The sequence below is a fragment of the Eubalaena glacialis genome, chromosome 1 (assembly GCF_028564815.1).
Source record: "Eubalaena glacialis isolate mEubGla1 chromosome 1, mEubGla1.1.hap2.+ XY, whole genome shotgun sequence".
Lineage (NCBI taxonomy): Eukaryota > Metazoa > Chordata > Mammalia > Artiodactyla > Balaenidae > Eubalaena > Eubalaena glacialis.
Window position 1 is genome coordinate 236530319 of NC_083716.1, and position 17074 is coordinate 236547392.

Genomic DNA, 17074 nt, shown 5'->3' on the forward strand with positions numbered 1-17074 from the left:
CGTATAGAACTGATGTATGGATACCAAGGGGGAAAAGGGGGGGTGGGAGGAATTGGGAGATTGGGATTGACATATATACACTACTGATACTATATATAAATGAGAACATACTGTATAGCACAGAGAACTCTACTTAATGCACTGTGGTGACCTAAATGGGAGGGAAATCCAAAAGGGAGGGGATAGATGTACATGCATGGCTGATTCATTTTGCTGTACAGTACAGGCTAACACAACATTGTAAAGCAACTATACTCCAATAAAAATTAATTAATAAAAAAAACCTTTATATGGGAAATGTGTGCCAGTACCTGCACACTTGCACTTTAAAACATCTGAATGTGATGGTTACTATCAAGACTGAGAAAATCAGGCTCATACAATAGGATGTTGTCTTTGGAGATCTCAAGTGGGGTGTGTTTAGGCAAGGTCCGGCGAGGCGCGGTGCTGTCTTCTGAGGAGAGGGACAAAAGCAAGGCTGCTGGGGGCGTCCTGGGTCCTGCATGAGCTCAGGCATTGTTCCTGGAAGGAGGGAGAAGCTGTGGACCTGGCCTGGCTTCACCCAAGCCTCTTGACTGGATAGAGGCAGAAGGGAGAGGCCTTTTGAATTCGAAAAACACTCAATCATGGGCTGAGTCTTTTCCCAGGCCTCAGAGGACAGCGATGGCCACCCCATCAGGGTCCAGGGCAAGACACTGTGGGACCAGGTACAGGTGCTCCAATTCATCCCCTGGACCAAAGTTTCCCGGGACGGTCATTTCTCTGTGCAACAGGGGGCAGTGCAGAGAAAGGGGCAAGTAGGGGAGAAATGGGACATTTACTGAGGACCTACAGATGCCAGATGCTTTTCACATGCATTCTCATCCAGTTCACAGAGCAACTGCCAAGACAGGTATTACTGTGACCACTTAAGAAGACCGAGGCTGAAAAAAGTAAAATAATTTACGCAAGTTCCCACGGTTAGTCAGGGGTGGAGCCCACTGGAACGGAGATGGGCCACACTCTTTCCACGAAAGCACCCACTGCCCCTCAGCATGGGGACACCTAGAGCCTTATAGGAGGAAGCTCTCTCACACAACAATTGCTCAGGGTTTGGTTTTCAGGGGGATCTTGCTGCTTCGAATTTGCAGTGAGCACTCCTTTTCAATAATGCGTTTTGCACGTGAGGGTAAAAGGAATATTATGCTGGCATTAAAGCAGCTGATGTATGTAAAAACCCTTAAGCCCAGAACAGGTGCCCGGCAAACATTAGTTATTATTGTCTATTTCCTTTAGATTCCATACTGTCATTCTAAAAATAATTTCAGCTTTTATGGGATACTTGTGAGGGATTTTGTGTCATCTACTCAGTCCGACAAAGAGTTTCTGAACATCAGTGAAATATTCAGCATGACCACTATAGGAGTGGGCAGTAATTTTCCCTTATCAAAATTCTTCTTGGGGTATACACTGCATATATCTGCAAGAAATAAGCAGCTTAAGGTGAGAGCGGCGGTCCAGTGAGACACTGAAGGGCATGGGAAAGTCACACAGATGGCTGGGTGTTGCTCAGAAGCCCCGTGTTCTGCGGGGCATTAGGCACCCCTGAAACGGGGCCTGGAGCAGAGATGAACAGCTCAACCTAACGAGGAGAGAGGAGCCACCAGGGCTGGATGCGGAGTGAGGGAGGAGAGAAACCTTCCTGCTGCTGACCCCACACAAACCGAGAGGGACAGTGGGGCGGAGAAACGGCAGAGGACATCTTTGGGTTTGACTGCAGGGCGTGCCAGGTAACCTCCCTTCTCTGTCTTCCCTAGGAGATCTTCCACGGATTCTGCACTGCCTGTCGACGCTTTGGGCCAGGGCCTCTTTGGGGTGGATTCCTGGGGGGGGGGGAGGGCTCCATTCTGGTGATGATGCGGTGACAGACGGCACAGACCCAGGAGCCTGTGGTGAAGGAACGGCTGGACAACCCCCAGGCCAGATTCCCAGGAATCCACTTCAAGGAATGTAGAATGTAGAAGGGGGGCCGGTCGTTTGGAGAAGGGGCACAGGAAGGAGGGGCGGTCGTGAGTGAGGTGGGTCAAGAAAGGTTTCTGCAGGGATGTTGTGCCCCACTGGGCTCTGCAGAATTAGCCTCACATTGACAGGGATACAGCGAGGAGACCAAACCCTCTATGCAGCGCGACGCTGCCTGTGCAAAAGGACAGACAGCTCGGGCCGTGGTGTGTGTGCTGATCCGGTGCATGTCCCTCGGCAGGCAGACAGGGCACACTCTTCTCCCTCCCCCCTGCCATCCTGGGTGCGCCTGGAATCTTCCTTCACACCATGGCCCAGGCTGGCAGTACCCCACGGGGCCCACCTGCCCGAAGACCACAGGTGTCGGTTTGCCCGGTGCGCCCAGGCTGCACGCACAGTCTCAGCATAGCTACTAACAGTGTCCCTGCCACTCTGAACTGTCCCCGCGTGGATGCCCAGCTGCCGCCTTAATGCTTGGGCCATGAAGACCAGCCAGAGGCGGGAGGCACTGCTTTGCAGGCAGTGAGGGGTTGATCAGGTTGATCTGGCAGTGCCCTGTGGAAAGGGCTGCCCACCAGAAGGCTGAACGGAGATGACCACAGAATCCACGAGAAGGCAGTGAGGGTCAGAGCGAAGACAGCTGCGGAAACAGGGAAGGGTGCAGCCGCGCACATACTGGGGATAAAGGAGGAATGGGGCCAGAGCACCCACTGGGTTCTGCCCTTGACTTTCCACGGGAGTCTCTAAGGGTTTTTCCCGCTTTCCCCAGAGAGAGTCCATTCGAGGTGATCTAAGTGCCACTCAGCTTGAAGTTACAAGAGGTCAATCGGCATTTTCAGAGAGTGTCGTAATTTTTTAGCTCCTAGTTATCTCAGCACTTAATTATTTTATACAAACAACATTCTGCTTCCGATTGTAGGCTGGGTGACTTTGAGATGAACCAGTAAACTGAGTCAATAATCTACTCAATCTTAGAGATGCTGATTTAACCAACGAAGTACTATGTTTTGATCTTAAAAAAGAATGGTTATGACTCGTCAAAAGCACACCCAAAGGTTATGCAATTTCTTAGTGACTGAATAACACGGGAGAAAGGGTGCCACGCTCCTCGCATTGAAAAGTCTTCTTGTTTCTCGCACAATTAGGGGCAGCAGAAAAGGAGGTTTTACAGATTATGGAATAATGTTTGTTAAAATGATATACAAACCTTTTCAGTCATGCCTAATCCACTGTCGGCTAATAGTTGAGCAAGGATTTTCTCTCTTCCTTTTATTACTTCCAACTTCTCCTTCAGAAAATACTTCGGTATGGGGATATCTAACTGTTGCTAGAGAAGAGAAAGAAGAAGCAAAAGAGCATTTTGGTCATGATTCCAGGACTCAAATCCATTTAAAATATACAGTTAGGACAAGGGCATCAGGGACTCGCTTCACTTCCCATCCTCACTTAAGAAGTGACGAAGCCAGTGGTGTGAAGACAGTTCCTTCTCGCTAAGGAGACATAAATGAAGTCAAAAGGAGAAAGTGTAACCATATCCCATTTTGATCATTACTGTAAAATTCCAGTAATTCGTATCGATTAGGCCTCAATTAACCAATGATAGCTTAACAAATTTTCTTTAAAGAAATATAATATTATCTGAGCTTACCTAAAGTAATAATGCAAATTAGGATAGCATAGAATTGAGCTATAGAGATCTTTGAATTAAACCTAATAATTTATCATTAGCACCACTGACCATGTGTACGTGAACAGTCACAATTAAAAAAAATAATTTAGTTTTATTTTGACCTAAATTACCCCATTACAAAAATCATTTACAAAATTAATTTGCTTTATTAGAAAACTTGTTTTTATACATTAATATAAACTTATTTGTATACAGATATTTCAAATTAGTGGAGGTCAAATGAATGTTTACCATTCCAAGGTCAATAATCAAGATTGTAGAAGTGTTATTCAAGAATATGGGTGGGCCTTTGGCCCTAGTATCTAGAAACACTGTCCTAGATACTCTATGAGAACACTCACGGCTGCCTTCTGGTAGACCAGTTGACTGGGGGGAAGCTAAGTTCTGGTCCTTGGGATCAGCTCTGCCTTTTCCCATTCTGGTGTGACTCCCCACATCTCCCCAGTCCAGAGAATTCTGAATAGGCCTTCCCTTGAAAAAGCATTTTAGCATACAGGAATGTCTCTTTAGGACTTGGTGGAAGAGCGTACCCAGGACTTCCAGGAAGTGGCAGCAGTTTTTGAAAACCAAAACTTTCCTAGGCTAATGGAGTGTTTGGGGTGAACTAGGACTGAGCTTCTAGGGTCCAGTGGGTGAGTGTGGACAGTCAGTGGAGAACGATGACACTTTTATCTAATGTTGTGATTCTTGTTTATTAAGAAGCATGTTCAAGTGTTGTGCTTTTCTAAATTTTAAGATGAAACTTTATTGACGTGGCTCTGTCTGGTCCATGTAGGACCAATAAAGTTACAGTTAGAATTTTGAAGGTGAGGAAACAGAGCACTTGAGAATGCAAGAGAGGGGAATGTAGGTATCCCTTGCTTCAGGCTTGCTGCTGCATCCCATCTGTGATATATTTTATGCCCATCACAGATGCCTTGGGGTTTCCATTCTCCATGGGGTGGAATCAAAGTAAATTTGTTGGAATAGAGAATCTCTCTCTCTACTCTACGTGTTTCTCTATGTTATGGGGACCTAAAGAAACAGTCTTCTGGCTAGTTTAGCCAAAGGGGACATTGATGGAAGGATTTGGGACCTCTTGGAACAAGGGCACGAACAAAGCTGGGTGTCTGCCAGCAACAGGGAAGTGCCCAGGGGAGACGACGCCTTCAGGAATCTGCCATTTCCTTCTACTCCTCTTGGTGATCCTGCTTTGTTCTCCTCTCTCCCTATTTGCCTCGCTCTTTCTGAAGCTTCTTCCTATGGAGCATCGGGTGAACAAAGGCTCCAACTACTTACAAGTTTGGGAGACTACAGTTCAGAACTGGAGACAGAAAGTAGTCTCTCTCTGTCCCAGTTTCATAATCTCTCAAGGAAGGACTGGCTAGTGCAGCCACCAAGGTCTCCGTCCCTGAGCCAATAAGCTATGGTCAGGGGTGGTCATGCTGTACGAGTATCTGCGTGCTGGCCCGACAGAACACAGAGGAGCTGTGGGTGATAGCCACAGAGGCCCAGCCACAGAGGATGCTGGTTGGTCAAGCTTTCACCCTGAAATGCAGAACTGGGCCACACAGGTATCCCCAGAGGCTGGTCCATGTGTGTCTCCCTGGCAAGGGCACTGTTCCTGGAGCCCGTGCTGAGGCTGCGTGACGCACCCCCTAACCACCTGGAGCTCGGTGTCATCGTACGGCTCCATCAGCACCCTCCAGGGCTGGCAGAACACGTAGTTCACAGTCTCCTATCAGGAAGGCTGCCTGGATGATGTCACTCAGTCATCATCCTTCTCAACGGTCATGGCCTTCAAGAAGATGAACCAGCCAGCGCAGAGGTGCTGAGGCAGGATGAAAAGCAGGGGAAAAACTGAAGGAGCCCACCATATAAATTTCATAAACTGCTTATTCCTTAAATTTAGGAGTATTACTTAATATTCTTGGAATTAAATTAATAAATTGAATATTACCTTATTAACTAAATTTATTATTATGACTTAATGACTATTTATTTCATGTTTGTCCTGAGTTGTTCTTGACATTTTCACACTGGGGGTAGGTAAAGTACCCCGACCTAAAAAAATCTAGTGCTTTAACCCATGCTCTTATACATGAATGCAAGAAACATGAACATTTTGAGACGATCTTCAACATCTTCACTCATTCCAGGTATTCTCTTTAGTCCATTCTGATTAAATGCAGTAATAATGCTAGGAAAGTTTATCCCAGAGAGGGACATCCTTTTATAGAAGCCTGAATATTTTCCAAAGGAAGAAATATTAAACCCCGTGTAGAAAACTAAACACTTTCTCTTCCTAATTTTATTTTAGGGAAACGGTCTTTTCAAAATGAAGACTGAACTCATATGACTCCTGACACTGAAGGAGGGTGTCCACCAGCCCCTACAGACCCAGCCAGAAGAGATCCCGGGCATCAGGCAGTGGTCTTAAGGGCAGCTGCAGGACAGAATGCTCACAGGAGGGCACTGTGGTTACAGGTGACGGCAGGGAGTGCTCAGGGCATCAGAGAGAAAGGGAGGGAGCTCTTCTTTGGTGTCGGAGGCTCAAAGGCCCATTGCCATACATCTCTTGAGTCACCATTGACCCAAAGCAAAGGAGGAGATGCATCCTCCTGGGAGTTAGGAACCAGCAACCAACCGGCTGCTCATCGAGAAGATGATGGGAAACAAAGGCCAGAGAGAGATTTCCTTTGGAAACAGAAGTAGGGGCATGGCTATTGGAAATTGGGAGGATATTTGTGAAAGGCTCGTCCTACTCCATTCCAACCTACCTGGGCAGACACCACGGTGACAGGTAAGACCATAACAACGGTGTCCAGCAGACCCCAGGACCGTGCAAAGATCTGTCTGCGCCAAAAACTGAGCAAACCCAATCCTCGTCCACGGCAGTATAGTTTCATTGAAGGGCTATGCTTCGACTTTCAATACAACACGCAACTAATAAATACGACTAGAAGTCTGCAGAGTATTGGTTACAGGCCTATATATCTTATTTATAACAAGAAGAAACTAATATGAAAGAAACCCTGAGTACTTACAGGAACCAACTTTAGATCCTGTAAGATATCATCAAAATAATGAAACTCGGTTAATTCCAATTCAACCATCTCATTCTTCAGCTCCAGGATGCGACCCATCACCCCATCCAGGATTTTTCGGATCAGTATGCGTTTCTGTGGATGGACTATCTGGTCATAGACGTTCTCCAGGTTTCTAAAGATCTGCACATATTTTATGTAGAAGGTGGCTAACATCTGGAAGATGAAAACTTGATTTCTTTGTGGTTTCATCATCTTCTGAGATTCTTTATCAAGCAGAGAATTGAGGGCTTCTTGGGTCTGATGCCACATCTTATTATACATTCTGAAGGACGACAGGGTCAACAATACAAGAAGAAAAAATTACTTTGCAAGGCATACATATTGGGCATCTGGTATAACAAAATGTAACACACCATAAATGTGAGCTAAGAACACTGCGTATAGTTGCAAGGCTCTTTAGACCACTTATGTCCTGTTTTGTTATGCATGTGATTTTTGGATATGGCCACGGTTATTATCATCAAATAAATAGTTAAAAAAGCCTCTTGCCTAAATGGTATGAAGTGATTCCTCACTAAACCGGTAAAGCCAATATTATTATACCCATTTAAAAGATGAGGAAGTTGATAACCAGAATAGTTACTTGATTTGTCCATATACACAGCTGGTGGAGTATGAATTGGAACAAATACTTTGGAAAATACCTTGTAAAGTTGAACACGGGCATAATTACGAATGAACAATTATACCCTGGAGAGACTCTTGTAAATCTGCATTAAGAATGATCACAGTAGCATTTCTTGATAAAAGCAAAGACCTGGAGATATCCCAAATGTCCATCAATAAGAGAATGGATAAATAAATTGTAGTATAGTCACCAACAGACTAATACACAGCAGTGAGAAATGAACGACTTACAGCTCTAAGCAACACCTACGAACCCCGAACCATAACACTGAGTGTGGGAAGTAAGGTGCAGACTGTGGCTGGGGAGGCCGGCTCCCCGCTCTTGTTTGAGCCGCTCAGTGGAGGGTGCAGCCAGGAGCCCGGGGAGAGGGACAGTGAGATGGGGATGTGTCCTCTCTCGCGGCCCCCCAGTGAGTCAACAAACGATCCTCCTTCTAGCAAAGCCTTAGGGTGGTGACAGCCCTGCCACCCCCAGGACACCACCCCATCCCTTGTTGGTTTCCCGAGATTCAGCTCACACCTTTGTCACCGGTCCCTTTATTAGCCACCCTGTTGAGTATGCCCTCTTTTTCCTGCTGGGACTCTGACCAATACACTCATGGCAGAGACTTTTATTTTCTTTCAAAATTTGGCTGATTTTTGGCTCCTATTTTATATCCAAGACCCAGTTCTGAAAAGCTAAACGGAAGTTCATTGTGTCTGGGAAGGGGCTTCTTAACCAGTGGGCTTAACCGGGGGTGATGGGGTGGGTAGGATCCTGGCCATCTCCCTGGGATGAGGGCGAAACCCGCCAATGCCCATCTCTGTCTGTAGGGTCTTCCCAGGATGCACTGGCGAGGGCGGCTCCAACCTCCAGCCTGAGAAGCAAGCGGGTCCAGGGGGCTGCGGGCTCTCACTGCCTTTCTGCTGTCAGCCCGGCCTCTCGTTCCCACGCCCACCTGTGCCCTGCATCCTGGGTCCAGGCTGCTGCACCGGCCTCTTCCACCAGGATGGGAGCAGCTTAGCACCTGCTCTCCAGGGTTGCCCCCTCTGCTGATCTCCGACCAGTCCCCCCAACCTCTGAAAGACCTTCCCAGGGCTCTGCTGGCTTGCAGGCCACGCTCTCTACCCCACCTCTCCCCTCTCATCCAAGTCTGCTTTCCCTCCTCCTCCATTTTCCTGATGTCACTTGTCAAATGCTCAAATGTTCTCTTGGCCCTCGTGTGTTTACAGCCTTTTAAATCCCTTACTGCCATTTCAGAGACCATTCGGAGATAAATATGCTGGTCAATCCCCCTTGTTTCACTGGGGATCCCTCATCTCCTCCCCGAGGTCATTCCCAGGCATCCCCTCTGGCCCTCGGCTCCACTACCTGCCCTTCCTCAAGCATGCTCCCCACCTTCCCGTGGGGAAGAAAGTGTGAACATCTCGCGCTGAAACTGACCACCTGCCGTGTTCCATGCTGCGTGTCATCCTCGAAGCATCCCTTGGGAAGGCTCCCATCGCTCCACTGGGGTGGGAGGGAGATGATGCCCCTCAGAGGCGGGGTCAGCGTCTGAACCCGGGTCTACACGATTCTGAGCTGAAACCACGATTCAAACCACGCTGCCACCTCCACCTCTCCCCAAAATAAAAGAGCCCCTGCCACCGCCCTGAGATACACAACCGTAATGTTTGCCACGATGACAGGTAAGAAATAGGGTTTCTGTGTCCATTTTCCCGGTTGCTACCGAGACAGCATCTTTCCACGTGCAACTGGTCATCTGCAATTTCTCTTCCTTAAATTGTTCATCCATTTGTTTTACCTGTTTTTATGTGGGATTGTTTTTCTACTAAATTGTGGGGCTTCTTTATGTATTCTGAGTTTATGTGTTCCACAGCTTGCCTTCTGGCTGAAAAGCTGGTTTCCCACTATGACCCAGAATGGGCTGTGGCCCTTCCCTCTGCCTCTGACCCAGCTGGGAAGGGCGGTCCTGCCCTGGATTCCATGGGAGTCCAGCTCCAGCCCTCCTGGAGGGTCTGATCCCAGGCCTTTCAGGGGCTGAAATCCCAGAGTGCACTGCCCACCCCTGTGCCAGAACCGACTAGGCCTCCTGGTTTGGCCTGCTCACTGCCCTGGGTTTCCACTCTGCTCCTGGTGCAGAGATTTTCAACTTGGATTAAAAAAAAAAACCAAGTTTTTTATTTTCAATTTTAAATATTTTAGTTTTATTTTATAATTCAATATTATACTATTATATATATACTAATATACATAAATATATATATTAAATATATATTATATATATTAAATATATATAATAAATAATAAATATATATATAAATATAAACTAATATACTAATATTAGTATATTATAAATATAAATTTAAAATATAAATAAAAATATTAAAAAATAAAAGTTTTAGATAAAAAATGAAAATAATACTTTAAAATATTTTTCTATCATTTTTTTATAATTTGATTTTTGTTTTATTGATCAAAATTCCAAATTAAGAATAATTAACATTTACTAACTAGATGTCGTACACTAAGTTATTTAAATACGGAAAGCCACTTAGCTATACTCTGAACATTTTTCAAAATTTAGTACTGTGTTGTCACTTCATTTTTTGTGCTAGACTCTACTGAGCTACCTCTGCTCTCTAAATAAATCACCTTAAATTCAAAAGAAACATTTCCTTTGTTAATTCTGAGTACTTGGAATAATTTAAGAACAAAGCAACATCCTTAATTTTAGAGAAAGATAAATATGGAAATCATAGTATTAACAAAACCTCAGTTCGTTGGACTTTTGTTTATTTCTAAACCTATTGACATGCTGGTGCTCATAAAACAAGAAAGGAACTTAAATCTGTTACTGTTTCTATACTAATTTCTATACTTTTAAAAAAATTATTTTATTCAAGTATAGCTGATATACAACATTGTATTAATTTCTGCTGTTTCTATCATTTTTATGTGCTTAGAGCAGAGATGGGAGATTTTTATCTTCCTGGCCAAAAGTGAAAAGCTTCTCTTGATATGAAAAGTCTTTAGGGTTTTGGTGATGATGACGGGTAACAGCTCATATTTACATCATATCAGTCACTGTTCTAAGTACTTCACATATGTTAACTCATGTAATTCTCAAAACCCTATGAGGTGGGTATTGTTATTACTCCAGTTTACAGATGAGGAAACCAAGGCACAGAGAAGTTACTGCCCGAAGTTGTGTGATTTGAATGCAGGATTTGCACCCAGGCAGCCAGGCTCCAGAGTTCAGGCTCTGAACCTTTATTGCCTCCAGTTTGTCAGGACAAATCCCGGGGCAGAGGAGTGCTGGACACCACAAGGAAACAAAGATTTATAGCTAAAAACGAAACTCTTCCTCCCTCCCAGCACCCCACTGAGGTTGGATGCTAAATATTGGCCCTGGCACTGCATCCCTCGGGTTCAAGTACCAGATTTCTCCAAACTTGGCAATATTTTAAAAATACTGCTAGTGAAAGAGCACTCTGATAGACAACTTCATTATAACAGAGAAAAGGTACTATCAAAAGTTAGAATTCCACTTAGCCCAGGACATCTCACTCGTTGCATGATAAATGGGTACAAAGAAGCTGAGCAGGTTCTTAGTTTACCAAAGCCCAGACTTCCAGCATCTGAGAGGGGGCCGGGGACCCCAGGCGTTCACTGACCTGACGGGTGATGCAGGCCCCACGTGCCACCAGGCTTGACACCTGTTCCCATAAAACAGAAAATCCACTCGTTCTGCAGAGTAAATAGGGCTCAGGGCCTAGACCTGGCAGGACAACATTACAGAAGAAAATTACAGGCTAATTTTGTTTGGAACTCGGATCTGAAATTCCACTCAGCAAACAAAACACTGCGCCAGATCAAAAGCATTGTTCCCGCTGACCAAGGAGGGGGTCACCCGGGAAATTCACAAGAGCTCAACATTAAGGAAAGCTGAATGAAATACCACACAGGACAGTCAAAACTGTGGATTATTTTCACAGATGCCAAGAAGATGCTCAATAAATTTAATTTATGGCATATGCCTGATTAAGAATACTGCCCAAAGAGGCTGATGATGACAACCTCTTCAAAATGCTGAAAACCAGAGACCATAAATATTTTCAGTAGAGAAACACCAGAAAGCTAAAAAGCACAAATACTAAAAGGATGAAACAGATGGAAAAGGGATCAATACAAAAGATGAAAAAAACTGCTTGTAAGTGACACCACTGCAAAATCCAAGGAAATCAGTAACAAAATGTAAGAAGTCAATTAATACAGCAAAGTTGCAAGACATAGATAAAAGCCCCAAAAACTAAATGCAGAGAAAAAATATGAAAAACAAAACCCCATTCACAGTGATCAAGAACATTAAACATTCAAGAATAAATATGGCGAGAGCCGCACAAGACGTGGCTGAAGAAAATTCTGGAATGCTAGCTGCAGAGGTCTGGAACAGGCAGAAGGCGGTCTCTGTTCCTGCCTGGAGAGACCAGATAAAAAGAAAGCAGATTCTTGAGACTGACAGGCAGATTTAATATTACCAAGAATTTGGTAATAATATCCAGGAGACTCTGTAAATAAATCTAGTCATAATTTCTATATGCAGGGGTGGAGTTGATAATAAAAGATAAAGGGTATTTATCAGACTTCAAAGCATTTAACGCACCAGCAAGCATTAAGGTGTGTTGTGCCACCCATAGAGGCTGCTTCCATAGGGTGTAGGGGGGTGACTTGAATCCCATAAAGACCCACACCAATCATTAGCAAGGGATCTTGGGTAAAGGAGGCTTCCACCAGGGGAAACAAAAGCCAAATTAATGGATGGGACACACCTAGAACTTAAGACTTTGCTTTGGGGCAGATCCAGCCTGGGGAAGCCTTGTTGCCCTAGTTCAGTACACTCCCGGGTTTCTACCCAGGGTCAAAGAGGCAGGAATCCTTCCAGGGCCAGGGCAGAGCTGACTCCTAACTGGAACTTTTGGCCAAAGACCATCCTGGTGGCTTGATCCTTCCAAGTCCTGACATTTGGGCTGCAGCCTCTTTCTTCCTCACCTGCTGTCTTTCGGGGGACCCTTGTTGGAGAGACCAGGCAAGGTTGTTGGTTGATGGGGAGATATTAAGTAGCTGTGTGAGCACGCAACCCTGCATTGCTACCCTTTCCCCTGGAGACTGGCTTCAGCTTTCCAGTTTCCCCGCTGCCTTGCTGCCCCTCCACGTGTGTCCACTGGTTACAACCCTATCACTCCCTGGACCCCCAGCCAGTGCAGCCTCCACGTCCCTCGAAGCCTCAGTCCAGCCTGAGCCCCACCTTGCCTCGAAGCCAAGGTGTCAGCATCCTTCCGCTGAGCCAGTGCCCACGAAGATGATCTGAGACACGGAATGTGGCAAGATGATGTTTTAATAGGACCATTATGGAGATGTAACTCACATACCATAAACTCACCCTCTTAAAGTGCACAGTTCAGTGGGGTTTTTTTTTTTTAGCATATTCACAGAGTTGTGCAACCTTCACCTTTCTCTGATTTCAGTACATTTTCATCACTCTAAAGAGAAACCCTACACCCGCTAGCCGTCACTCCCTATTTGCCCTTATCCTCCTTCCGCCCAGCCCCTGGCAACCACTCATCTAATGTGTCTCTATTTATTTGCCTATTCTGGACATTTCACGTAAGTGGAATCATATAACAGGTGGCCCTTTGTGACTGGATCCTTTCACTCAGTATAACTTTTCCAAAGCCCGCTGTGTTGTGGTGCGTATCGCTATCTCCTTTCTTTTCATTGCCTAATAATGTCCCATTGCATGTATATACCACACTTTGTTTATCCGCTCATCAGTGAATGGACACATGGGGTGTTTCTGCCTTTTGGCTCTCGTAAATGATGCTGCTATGAGCATTCCTATACACGTTTTTGTGTGGACCTATGTTTTTATTTCTCTGGGGTATGGCAAGGTGGTTTTTAAAGCTATAAGTGCTCCAAGCTTAAAATCAGAACCCGTCTCTTGAGGTAGTCAGTCTCAGGAGGGTCCCTTAACCTTGTGCCTTCACTTCCTCAAGTGGCAAATCTGGATAATGACACCTACCCTGGACACCCCACAGGATTACTGAGGAATGGGGTAACAGATGTGAAAGTGTTCTTGAAATTTTAAATGTGCCTTGTAAAGAGAAGGTAGTATTTTATCCATGAGACCACTTAGAATTTTTTTTAAGTACATGATTGGTTTCAGACTTCAGCATATGACCTAGAAATGTTACAGATATTGAAGTTAGGAGGATTGTGGGCGCAGAAGACTGAATATGACAGTTGAAAAAGACCAGATTGTTATTTCTACAGCTTGGCAGTTTTCCTGTAACTGGGGGATGGAGGGATGATGCATAGGTGGGCGGAGGGGGCAAAAAAGACTTAAATATTCAGACATAAACATGTACTTCGATACAAAATCTTGCAAAATGGGAATTCTCCTCAAGTTATTTTATATATGATAAACCTTCAAATTCTTCCAATACTATCTAGGTGTTTGTACTGTTTCTGGAATATTCCTTGGCATTCTTGCTCTAAGGGAGGCCTGGCTCTCCCCTAAGAACACAGCCTCTCCTGCAGCCCTCCCTCCGTCCCAGAGCCCTCTGACCACAGCATGGAGCGGGGCCAGATCCTGGCTCCTCACTCCATCTCCAGACCATTCTCCCTCCCACCCCCGACACCCTCTAGTTTGGAACCTCATTTCATCAGAGGGTATCGCCCCCGGCCCCTCAGTGTCACCACCATCTACCATCTACATCATCTTTCCAGGCCCCACCAGGACATCTACCCACCGGACAGCATCTTTATCAAACAGCCTCTACCCTGCCTCATCTTCCCGCCATAAACCACCTGAGCTCCTTTCTCTGTCTGCTGGGGCCCGTGCCCCCACTAGCAAGGATGTCACCCCACTTCTCCTTCCTCCTCCCATGTCATCCCGCTTCCTTTATACTGGTCATTCCCTTCTGCAAACAAATAGGCCATTGTTTCCTATCTTGAAAAAATCTGTCTCTGGACCCCATTTCCCTTGCCACCAGCTACAGCGAAATGCCTTTAAAAAGCCAGTGCTGCGCTACGATTTCTCTCCTCTTTCTCTCTCCTACATTCATTCTAGTCCATCTTTCCACTCCATCACCCCCCTGAAGGTCAAGGTCACTGCTGGACTCCACACAGCTAAATCCGTGGTCAATTCTCAGCTCTCCTCTGGCTTCTCTTGCAGCATTTGACAGAGTCTGTTACCCCCTCCTTCAAGAAACTCTACTTTTTCTCCTGGCTTCCAAGGCACCACAATCTTGTTTCCTTCTCAATGATCACACCTTTGATTCCTTTGCTGGTCTCTCCTCCTCCATCTCTTGCCATTGGATGACCGAGTCTTAGTCCTTGGACCTGTTCTCTCCTCTGTCTACACTCATCCCATGTCTCATAAAGACCGTCTATGCCAACAGCTGTCGAATTTGTATTTCATACACAGCCCTCTCATCTGAATTCAAGTCAATTGCCTACTTATGTCCACTTGATGTCCAATAGGCACTTCAAACTCAACACGTCCAAAACTGAACTCCTGATCTCCCCCACCCGCAAAACCTGGCAAGCCCTTAGCCTCGCTGCTCTTATTTCCTGGCCTGGAAAACAGGGTTACTGAGAGCTGGAATGCAGGTTGGAGCTGCAGTGCCTGGTTGACACCGTGTCCTTGCTGTATATGAACTATTTAGCTTCTTCGTGCCTAAGTCCTCATCTGTAAAATGGAAATAATATTAACAGCTCTTACATTCCAGGGGAGTCATGAGTTATTATATTCAAGCACTCAGAACAGTGCCTGCAGAGTCAGCACTAGATGTTCGAGATGACCATTATGAAATAACTGCTGGGCTGGTGCTGTGTAAATGGCACAGTGCTGGGTGAATACTCTTTGGTGCCACTGCCACCTGACTGGCGTTTCTTGGTGAAAAGCAAAGTGGTACAATAAAGCTTCCTCAAGATCTTTCTTAACTTAAATATCGGGACCTGGGTGTTTTCACAAAGCACTGTATATTACTGGGTTAGATTAACAAAAAAGCAGGCAAGGAGCTGAACATAGACACTGCTTCCTCAAAAATACATCCACAAGGGCTTAGCGGGCACAAGCACTGGGTCTGGAGGAGCTCATCTCCAGGCGGGGCAGGGACAGCACCGGGGGAGTTGGCAGGTCTAAGTGTACGGCATTCCCTGTCCACAGAAGCTGATGCGCTCTGCTGAGGTGCATCTTTACTTGCTAAAACTGCAAAAAGAAGAGGTGGGGGAGAAAAGAAACGGAAAAGAAGCAGAGCAGGCTATCTTTTTGTCTGGAGGAGCCCACCCCATGGCTATGGCCCAGCAGCCCATCACTTACGCGTTCGACATGCTGGCTACTTTCCCTCTTCCCCTCGCCCGCTGGGAAGCTGTTCTGTTGTCCTCTGAAGGGCGGCTGGCTGCAGGGGTGGGGACACCGCCAGAGGGCGTTGGGGTAAGTTCCTTCTGGAGGGATGGACTGGGGTTGGGGATATCTTTTCACTTAGGAAGGGAAAGGCGATAGGCAGGGATGCGCGCAGCCGCCGAGAGGGGGATTCGAGCCTTCTCGTCTAGACCCCCAGGCTCCGGAACCTTCCTGTGGCCCCGCAGTGAAAAGGCGGAAGGCGGAGCCTAGCTACGGACGCTACGCCTGAGCGGTGCGGGTCCGCTCGGCCGGCGCGCTCCCGCCCCCTTCGCGCTAGGCGCCTGCGCCGCCTCCTGCTGTTTCCCTGGCAACCGCGCCGAACGCCGAAGGCCGGGGTTCCTCGCAGGAACCACGCGTAGTACCCGCCTCCCGGAGGACCCGCCCAGCGTTCCCCGGGATCGGTCCCAGGTCCTGTCCACCCGCTCGATGTCCTCCACGCCGTTTTTCCGCTTTCCCGTTTGCCCATTTTCATCCACCTTCAGATATGTAGCCTTGGGCGAGGTCCTTAATGATGGTAGCCCCAGTCTTCCCATCTGTAAAGTGGGGTAACAGTCATTCGTTCTTTCGAAACCTTACTGGGTATCTACTCTGGGCTAGCGCAGACTTAGGTTCTGGGGGTGCAGGGCAGATGCAGATGCTGCCCTTCTGGGGCTAAATGAAAATGAAATACGGCGACAGTGTGTTGTAATGTAAGATGCCGTGTGGGTGTTAGTTATTAGCAAGTCACTGTGTTTGTGTGCATTGTTCTTCTTTCATCATCTTTGGTAACTGTTGAGGTTTATTTGCAAATTTTATAATCTGCAATTTCTAGTGGAACATTTTCAGAACTAATGCACTTGAAAGAGTATATAGAGGGCAAACACGTAAAAAGGACAGAATAAATCTGGATCACACAACCCTTCTCCCACAATTACTAATGAAATGAACAAAAGAATAGTAAAAAAAAAAAAAAAGAAAGAAAGAAAGAAAGAAAAAAAAAGAAGGAAAAGAAAAGGAGAGCCAAACAAAAAATTAAGTACAACTTCATGCCATAAACTTCAAAAGCTACTCAATGAAATAGAAACCTGCAGTGGAGAATGGCGTCTAATCTCATCCCCACTCCCCCCAAAAATCCCTACTAGGGAGAGAAAGTACCAAGTAGGCAAAGTACCAAGAATTCTCACTAATGCTTTTCAATACAAGGAAGACAGGAATCTGAGAATTGAGATGAAAGGTGAGTA

At 46.0% G+C, this 17074-nt stretch overlaps 1 protein-coding gene across 1 annotated transcript in view; it reads right to left on the reverse strand.

Moving 5' to 3' along the window:
* IQCA1 (IQ motif containing with AAA domain 1) overlaps positions 1-16023 on the reverse strand; it is a 169850-nt gene extending 153827 nt beyond the window's left edge. The window contains exons 1-3 of the mRNA XM_061206144.1: positions 15771-16023; positions 6715-7039; positions 3206-3325 (exon numbers count right to left, since the gene is read on the reverse strand). Coding sequence (XP_061062127.1) covers positions 3206-3325; positions 6715-7039; positions 15771-15781 — 456 coding nt within the window. The 5' untranslated portion in view covers positions 15782-16023. The remainder of the gene's footprint in view (positions 1-3205; positions 3326-6714; positions 7040-15770) is intronic.
* Positions 16024-17074: the final 1051 nt, after the last annotated feature.